Raw genomic sequence first — 9,706 nt, 5'->3', positions numbered from 1 at the left:
GGTCCAGAAGGGTATTAAAATACATTGTTAAAACAGTCGACGTGACTACATTGCTTCAACCTTAGTAGTGATATGATGGACCTTGTGTCAATATGATTTATGGCTTTTTGATTTATGATATGACAGGTGTGAACTTTATTTGCCCTTCCGTTTCCGGACTGTGTTTATGACAGGATATGACCTTATGCCCTTCCGTTTCCGGACTTTGTTTATTGCAGGAAGTGTGACCATCTGTTTCTGGACTGTGTTTATGAGTGTCATATGTTTTTATGTTCAGGAAGTGGAATGGTGTTTATACAGGTGTGGTGGGCAATTTGAACGTTTGAACTTTGACGCTACGATATCCGCATTCCGGCACATGTCTATATAAATAATGCTTGGGTTTCTGCTGAAACAGAAAAATGCTGCAAAACATGTCTGGTTTGTACTCACCTAAAAACCGTGAGCCAGAATGGTGCAAAGAGATGATGGAAAGTCTGACTTTGGCTCCGAGAAAGGCGTACGGACATGTCCAATTGACAAAATTTCTCCATGACAATAAGGAGTATGCGAAAGGTGAATTTTTGATGAATAGTAACCGTGTATTCGGTTACATACTGCATAAAGCGGGTCGGGTCGTTACGCTCTACACATCTGAAAACAGAGATGAATTTATACCGGGGGAAGACCCATGCCTTGTATTACCGGATAAAGACTGGACTTTATTTTATACACGAGTCTGGAAAGATCTGAATGACTGTAGAGAAGAACCTTTGTACATCGCGGAGTGGGATGGGATAACTCCGAATGTCCGCTTCCGAGTGGTCGGTGATTATTCTAATAAGAAACAGGATGAGTGCGTCTACATATTCTGTTGCAAAGACAAGACAAAACTCGGCGACCGCTCAGGAGCTGTCTCGCATATTGAACATAATGATATGTATGAGATGCAATTTTTGTTCAAATGGTGTGATCTGGCTCAGCTGAGTTCCCTTTTCTCAATCATAAACAAAATGTTCAAATGGTGTGACATGCATGATGGGTACAACAGAATTAAAGCGCAGCTGTTCCACCCCGAGAGATGCGCACACAGCAGTACATATGCTCTGCCGTCCCCGCCCATTCACTACACCCATAAAGAGAGCGGTAAGGCTGGACCTCCCCTCAGAACATCTTTATAAGCCATGTCTCAAGACGTCACTTCAGAGCGGGGTCGCAACAGTAGTTGTGGAGTCTCTTTCAGCCGAACTCTTGACCCAACTGATGATAATGCTACTGATCATATGCTGACAGATGAACCTACACCATCTGATGACAATAAAGGATGGTTGGACAAATTCTGCACTGAACTTGGATATCGCAATCTGACTTTCCTAACTGGCCTGTGTGATAGTAGCCCTACATCTGCCAATAAGAATTTCGACACCACAGACGGATGCTTCTCTGCCATTGGATTCAGAATCATTAAAGTCACGATCGCAGTACTACTGCAACAACTCATCAGCGATAAGCAAAAGGATGAGTGCGAAGGCTGCGATACCCAGTTCCAAGCGGATCTCGTTGACATGTCGGCCTATTCCAAAGACAATGATAATAATAAATATCTGCTAACATGCATCGATGTATTTAGCAAGTATGCATGGGCACGTGTGTTAAAGAATAAGAGCGGGGTCGAAGGAACTAAAGCGTTTGAATCTATACTCCAAGATGGCCGAGTACCTCAGAAATTGCAGACGGACCAGGGGAAGGAATTTTTCAACAAACATTTTCAAGATGTGATGAAAAAGCATGACATTAATCATTTTGCAACGGCTACTGATTTGAAAGCCAGCGTCGTTGAATGATTTAATAGAACGCTAAAAAGTCGAATGTGGCGATTTTTAATGGCTACAAATTCCCGGCGTTACATAGACGTTTTACAAGATATTTTACAGGGCTACAACACCAGTTATCATCGTAGTATTAGAATGAGACCGGTGGACGTCAACAAAGAAAATGAGGGTCTGGTGTTTCAAAATCTGTACGGAGATATAAAGAAGAATGAAAAAGCAGTGTTTAAATATAAAGTCGGAGACGTTGTTCGGATTTCTAAAGTGAGAGGTCCATTCACCAAAGGATATGAACAGAACTACACAGAAGAATTTTTCACAATATCCTCATGTATTCCACGCCAGCCTCCTGTTTACAGACTGTCTGATTATGACGGTGAGGTCATCGACAGAGTTTTTTATGAAAAAGAGTTACAAAAAATAATCGTGAGCAAAAACAAAGCATTTAAGATAGAAAGATTTTAGGGGAGAAAAAACAGGGGAGATCTACACTTGTCTTAGTGAAATGGTTAGGTTGGCCACCGAAATTTAATAGTTATGTAGACAAAAAAAACTCTGGTGGACTTGCAATCGCCTTAAAACACATGAACGCATACAGGATTTGATCATTTGAGTAAACGTACCATGGGCGACGATGGATTCTACGTTACGCTGCCGTGCAACGCTTCTTTGTCGGTTTATCCGGAAAATCGTATCTCTAGTTACAGAACAAGGTTAGCGAGTCCTATCAACTTGAAAGGTAAATGGGAGGTCGTGCTCGTTGAAATTGAATATCCTAGAAGTTGGTACTCCTTTAATGATGAAGACGGGATTTTCACCCTACACACCGCCCCCGCACCGGTCACGAAACATACACAACATACCCCAGACCCATATCCATTTAAAGAATTATCAGGGTTTTATGTATCAAGAAAGGTACAAATAGACGGTGGGTACTACGCGAACGTTCGTGATGTGATCCGTGCGATAAGTAACACTCTCGTACCGACGGCTGTATTGAGTCATGATCCTTTAAAAAACAAGATGTATATGGTTGCGAGACCTAACGTTTCAGTATCCTTCTTTGGGAAACTCGCTGCTATTTTAGGAGTGAATCCGGGTGATGCTATCGGACGTTCGGCCTACCATAAAGATGCTGATTTTACAACGAGCCAAACTACATACACTCCTCATCAAGCCGATATCAACACGGGTTTCTATACTATGTACGTTTACACCAACATTATCCAATATCAATCGGTCGGTGATTCGTATGTCCCCCTTTTGAGATGCGTACATATAACGGGGGAGAACAATGATATCGTCAGTGTTAGATACGACAAACCACATTACGCATCGGTCAACAAGGAGCTCATCACAGATATTACCATCGAACTGAAGGACGACCAAAACCGCGAAATACAATTTTCTTACGGCAAAGTCATCATAAAACTACACTTTAAACCGTCGAAACAATCCATTTTTAAAAAAATGGCGTATTACAACCCCCGTGGGATGGATGCTACGGATTATGTTAACTATTACCAAAATCAGGCCGGCGGTGGTCTACCGGGATATTCAGGGGGTGGTGTCATGTACGGGGCGGGGTTAGGGGGGTTGTTTAGAGTTTTGTTTAGGATGGCTATACCGCTGTTTAAAATCGGCTGCTAAAAATATAGTATCCGACGTTGTTTCAAACACGTTGTCGAGAACGTATAACGATAACGCTAAATCTCAAGACGGGTCGGGTTTGATGGTCATGGCTCGTAAGAGAATGTCTAAACCACCGGGTATAAGGAGGCGTGGTCATTCGATAAAGAAGAAAACAAAGCGTGGTCCCAAGAAACATTCAGTCGTACGCAGAAAGCGTAAGAAGGCTGTAAAGCAAAACTTATCAGTTAAAAGAACCATATTCTAACATGGCATTACTCCACCGCATGTCAGGAGAGTGCATCAAGTCTGAGCTGGACTTATTTACGGTTCCTCTGACGCAGACAGTTATTGAGAAAAGCAGTTATTTAGAAGTGCCTCCTTTATCGGCTATATCGGACTCTTCACCTTTGGAGTTTTTTATAGCGGGGAATGGCGACGATTATGTCGACCTAAATAACACGCTGTTGTATCTATGTCTTAAAATCACGAAGCCTAACGGCGAAGATTTACCAGCTGATGCCAAGGTTGGCCTGATAAATTACCCGGGGGCTACTATATTTTCACAAGTCGATGTGAGCCTGGGCGATCGTTTGATATCTCAGAGTTCGAGCACGTATCCTTACCGATGTATCATCGAGAGTCTGATCAACTACTTGTTTTACAAAGACACAGCCGGCCATATGGATGCTACTGACCCCGGGGGACGCAATCAGGGGCTGGCAAAGAGAGCCGCCTACACAGCGGGCAGCAGAGTGGTGGAACTGTTGGCCCCCATTCACAGTGATATTTTCTTTCAAGAAAAATTGATGCTGAATAACGTCGACATTAAACTGAGAATGATCAGAGCCAAAGACGAATTCTGTCTGATGAGGGACGGCGATGTGGCGTACAAATTAAATATTATGTCAGCGAGCCTATTTGTCAAGAAAGTCTCTGTATCACCCCCTGTGAGACTGGGTCATGCCCAGGCTTTGCTATCGACTACAGCAAAGTACCCCATAGACCGTGTTTGTCTAAAAAATTTCTCCATACCAGCAGGGTCCCGTGTTTCGAATCAAGAAAATTAGTTTTTAGGAACGCTACCAAAATCTATCGTCCTGGCTATGGTCGATAACGATGCATTCACAGGTGCCTACAATAAAAACCCTTTCGCTTTCAAACATTACAATTTGGAGTTCCTAGCAGTCTACGTCGATGGACAGCAATTTCCTGCCAAACCGCTACAGCCGAATTTTGAATCTAGGGCCGCTGTACGAGAATTTTATCAACTGGCTATGGCCTCTGGAAGACATCTTAAAAACCAAGCACTCTGTATTGACAGGGATGACTTTCTGAATGGATACACACTTTACGCCTTCAACCTCACACCTGACGAAGAGTGCGGTCAGCACATATCGTTCATCAGGCTCGAGGCACGCTTCCGACAACCGCTGCCTCAGACTATTAATTTATTAATCTACGCAGTGTTCGATAGTATCATTGAACTCTCTAACCGCAGACAGGTGCTGGTCGATTACTATTGAAATGAACACAGTACAGCTCACCGGTATCATGGACAAAATATATCATGCGGCATTCATTTTCTTGGGGTACTCCTGAGCGATCAACTACCTGAAACACCATTAAGGAACTCACCATCCGCATCAATTATTAACACACACCCCGCGTTGCTACCAGGCGAACATTGGCTGGCTGTTTATTTACATGGTGACGGTACCGGCTATTTTTTCGACAGTTTTGGAAATCCCCCCAACAGCAACTGTTTTCCAGGAGCCATCAAAAACTTTCTGCTAACCAATGCGTCTGAAGTAGTATATTCATCCAGACGTGTGCAGGATTTCGCATCGGATACTTGTGGACAACACTGCGTGTTTTTTCTGTATCATATGATCAAAGGACGTAGCTATAACGATCTGTTTAAGCTGAATAGCGACGATTATATTAAAAATGATAAAATGGTAGCATACTTTGTGAAAAGATTAAAACCGAATGTGTGTAATGAAAAATTCTCATGTATTCAGTGTGCGCAAAAGTTTAATACTCATATGAATCATGTTTGAGTTTTCAATTTGAGTTTTCGATTATAAATAAAGACTGTTAAAACTGAAATCTTTTTATTGTGTTTTTATTTAAGCAGACAGAACATGAATCAAATATTAACAAACAAGACATTTTAAAATTCTAACCATTGACTTCGATTGATAGACGGTGATTTGAACACGGAATCTTCTGAAGTACCTGACATGCGTGCTTTTTTTCTTTTTGGTTTTTTAGAAAACGATTTATGTTCCGGTGTAGCAATATTAGAACTTTCATATTCCGGGGTGGCAGTATCGGGTCTCTTTAAAGAATTAATTGCCCGTCTAACATTATGATTCGGCACAGTAGAAAACGGAATGTTTAACTCGGCAAAGGCGTGTATAAACTCTGACCATCCTGGGGGTCTTCTGTCATCCCGGACCTTTTGCGGCACTGTGACATTTTTTATCAAATCAACCATGCGCAACCCGGGTACGACTTTTCCCCTGAACACAAACTCCCCCGACTCGTTCCATGCACTGAGTCCTTTAGCTTTAGACATTTTGTCTAATATGTACCGGCTGTTTTTCACACTTCTTGACGGCACATTCTTCAGAACTTCACTCACGACGTCATCCGCATCTCTGTCATCTTCAGGTATAGTTGGTGATCGTTCATCTTTGTGCGGTGGTTCAGAATTGGGTAGTGACAACGTTAAAACGTTACTCTCCCGTTCGCTTTGTTTAACGATCGTCAAAAAATGAGTCAGAATGCTCGCATAGAGCTTGGCTTTTTCGTGCTGATCCAAATCAGATCTGAGTAAGATTTTCCTTATGGAAGTATCCAGATCATTCTCTACAACCTGTTGAATATTTTCGCGAACACTGTCATTTTTCAGCTTTTCCAGCTGATGTTGCGGTACTAAATACATTTTCTCAGCATACTCCATCCTCAACCACGTCTAGATGATATCAAGCTGGAAATAAAGGGCACTGCAACGCTAAGGAGCGGTAAAAGAAATCCTCCAGTCTGATTGAAGACTCGCTTCTTGGCAGATAGACCGATTTTGTTATTGACGACAAATGTAATTTCCTTTTTTCTCCTTTTAAGTTTTTGGTACTGTCGCTGGTTTATAGGAATTGTACCATAGAGAATGTTAAGAGCCACTTCACACAATGTTAAAATGAGTTAATCGGATGCAGATTGTAAAATAAGCCGGCGTTGTTTAGGCGTAGCTTTATGTATCAGTTTTAACAGCGGTAGATGTTTACAAAGTCTGGCAGACATGGCGGTCGATCACGTTCTTCTTTTTTTTCGGGAGATAAACCACTTGGCAGTCTGAAAGCAAACCTGTTCTGAGACGGTATTGCTCAGGAGTTTTTGCTTTATAGTCTATCATTAAATATGAAAAGGCCTGCTAGTAGCATCTTGATAACACTCCATAAAGTATTTTACATTTCCAGGAAACATTTGACGTCCTAGCACCGCTACTTGATTGGCATCCCGAGGGTTTTTAAACAAAATCATATAATTTGTGTTTAAGCTAATGGTTCTACTGGTTTTGCCTTGAGCGAATAAATTTTGTACGATATAAATAGCGCTGAGATTACGATGATGTACAAATTGAGTGAAAACCTTTTCGACCTGTTTGTTCTCACCCGCTTTGTTCATTAGATCATCCAGAATCAAAAGATTTGTTTTGGTCACAGGTAATAAATCATCATCATTGAGACTCTCTGGTATTCCTTCCACAAATTTAATGGCAAACAATTTCAGTAATTCATCATACAAAGGTAATTCATCATACAAATTTTTTTAGAATCATTTTCATTCCATTTTCCAGCAGACTTTTTACAAAATAACTTTTACCTGAATTTGAAGGACCGCTGATTACAGCGGAAAATGGATGCTGAAGTCTGAAATCAAAATCAGAAGCATCCCGTGACCCTCTATGCATCATCGGATCAGTAGCCATAAGGGAGAGTGGTGAAATCAGACAAAAGCCGATGTTTATTATACACCACCTTAAACCTTTTAACGACTGATTTGTTGATTTGAGTGTGAGAGTCTTTTTATTCCTCACAATGTTTTCAGTGTGTGCCAGGATGCATTGCGTACTGTCACGTGCTGTCACATAGCTGTTAACCAGACCAATAAGACTCTCCAACCGAATAGCTTGGGAATTTTTAGCGTTGAGCGTTATGCCCTTTGCCTTCATGCATACTTTACCTTTGGCGGTGCGATACCCATAAGATTTTGGCCCGCTAGAGCAAAATTCTGTAATATAATCTCCGTCGTCTAACTCATTCGTCAGCTCCCCCAAATGATCCCCAAGAGGTGGGTCCCAGTCACTCTCCCTTGATACGCTGTCCGTGTCTGAGTATAACAAGCGGTCACCGAGTTTGTCCATGAGTTCGTACAACTCCAAGCGTGCGTGAGTCGTAGTAAACGCCCCAACAAACACATTAATGTCACGAGTCTCGCGAACCTCATCTTTTGCAGAGCGATGCTGGACAAGAGCAACGTCGTCCGAGACGAATGTGAAATATGACAGACTGTCGGTTTTACCAAAAACAATTCTGGTGAAATGTTCGGGGTCTTTCACAAGAGTAGTCTGAGGAAGATTCTCCCTCATAGAGAACCTCCCCCAAAGACTATTCAACAATAACTTGTTGATAGACCTTTGCACGGGGTTGTGGGCGATCTTTTCAGGGTCGAGGCGAATACCCTCTTTCTCATAATACTCGCGTATGTAAGCCAGTTTTTCAGCATCGGTGACGACGTTTGATGGGTAACCGGATTCCTGCTGTTTTAAATGTAAAAAAGTCTTTATGTAATCACGAAACAATGTATCTGACCTTTGAGTAAAATGCCAAACTTCGTCGATCTTGGCTACCACGTAACCCTTCTCTATGGTTTTAAAAGCTCGAGACTGACCCAGCAGCCCGTGAGCCCTCTCTTCTTCGTATGGCTACAGCTTGATGTGTGGTTTTGAACGTGAGCGCACGTACGACATAAAGGGAACATTAGTTTCCCGCCGCAACGGTAAGGGAGAACAGGGTGCGGTAATTTGCGGAGCGGATAAACGGTAGCTTTGATAAGACCGTAATAATTTTCGATCGGTTCAAAATCTTTGAAAATGATTTGGGGGTGCCCGATCGGATAGGTTTTCCTAGCCTGACAGAAAGGATATAAGCTTGTAAAATCTACGTAACTTATTTTCTCACCATCAACCGTTTTGTGATAGAGTTTATAAGCATTAGTACGTCCCCCAAACAAGGCGTCTCTCGGTTTCAGTCTCTCAGGGGCTGAATAGGTACTCATAAATTCCATCACAGAAGGGTCGGTCCGCTTCATCTTTTCCCATTCACACTCCCAAAGAACCTCAATTTGCAAGCCATATGCATTCCGCAGAATATCAACCTTGTCGTCAAACTGCCTCCTAAGAACCCCATAGGGCACTCCTGACATGGGGTGCGTCCGATAGGGGTCGAAGCGGCATTCGTGACCATGATGTAAACATCCGTTGTACTCTAGACCATACCTTAGGGATTAAAAAGAAAGAAATCTAAACTAATACACATGCTGTCTGCGCACATTCACAGAGAAGAGTGTGTGACTTATAGACCAGTCGCAAAAATGTTTTAACTAACAGGACTTAAACATGTGCAAATTATAAAGCTTTGTGAATCACATGCATTGTGAACCAGGAGGCATCTGGTACATACAGATCAGAGATCAAACACAAACACTATTCTTGACATTTGACAATTGTAATTTCAATGCTAAAATTGTATATTTTGTAGCCCTATATCCTATACTTGCATTTTCCTAATGCTTGTACTTAAAGCAAGAATACAATATTTTGTGACTGTTTGGACTCCATAATGCTCAAGTCTTAAATCTTTGTAATGTATAGTTTGTTAAAAACTCATTACTTTAACAGGACAAACTTGTGTTGATCGTTTTGTACGTTCAATAAGCATAATAATTAAAAGAAGGCAAAACCAAAAGTTTCAAAGCCTGAAGCTAGTGGTGTCAGAATGCCAGTCAAGCCTGAAGCAAGACATACCCTTAGCAATGAATTTTTCAGGCCAAGATGGCAGATGAAAATAACCTACTTATAGGCAATCAGCTAGCTTTAATTGCAGGGGTAATAATAAAACCAGCAGACAAACTTGCTTGAAGTTGCAATGCATACTTACTCCACAATGCATGGTAGCTGACATAAAGGATGAGGCTTATGA

The 9,706-nt window shown here is 41.8% G+C and overlaps 1 protein-coding gene across 1 annotated transcript; it reads left to right on the top strand.

Annotated features, from left to right (window-relative positions):
- Positions 1-225: 225 nt before the first annotated feature.
- Positions 226-2,784, top strand: LOC125264869. The gene has a single exon (XM_048184665.1). It carries the CDS (start codon positions 1,164-1,166, stop codon positions 1,821-1,823), a length of 660 nt encoding a protein of 219 aa, XP_048040622.1. The 5' UTR covers positions 226-1,163; the 3' UTR covers positions 1,824-2,784.
- Positions 2,785-9,706: the final 6,922 nt, after the last annotated feature.

The sequence above is a fragment of the Megalobrama amblycephala genome, linkage group LG1 (genome assembly GCF_018812025.1).
Source record: "Megalobrama amblycephala isolate DHTTF-2021 linkage group LG1, ASM1881202v1, whole genome shotgun sequence".
Taxonomy (NCBI): domain Eukaryota; kingdom Metazoa; phylum Chordata; class Actinopteri; order Cypriniformes; family Xenocyprididae; genus Megalobrama; species Megalobrama amblycephala.
This window is presented reverse-complemented; position numbering and strand designations above follow the sequence as displayed.

Coding starts and splice junctions, on each gene's coding strand:
- LOC125264869 (XM_048184665.1), top strand. CDS start 1,164: ATGTCTCAAGACGTCACTTCAGAGCGGGGTCGCAACAGTAGTTGTGGA.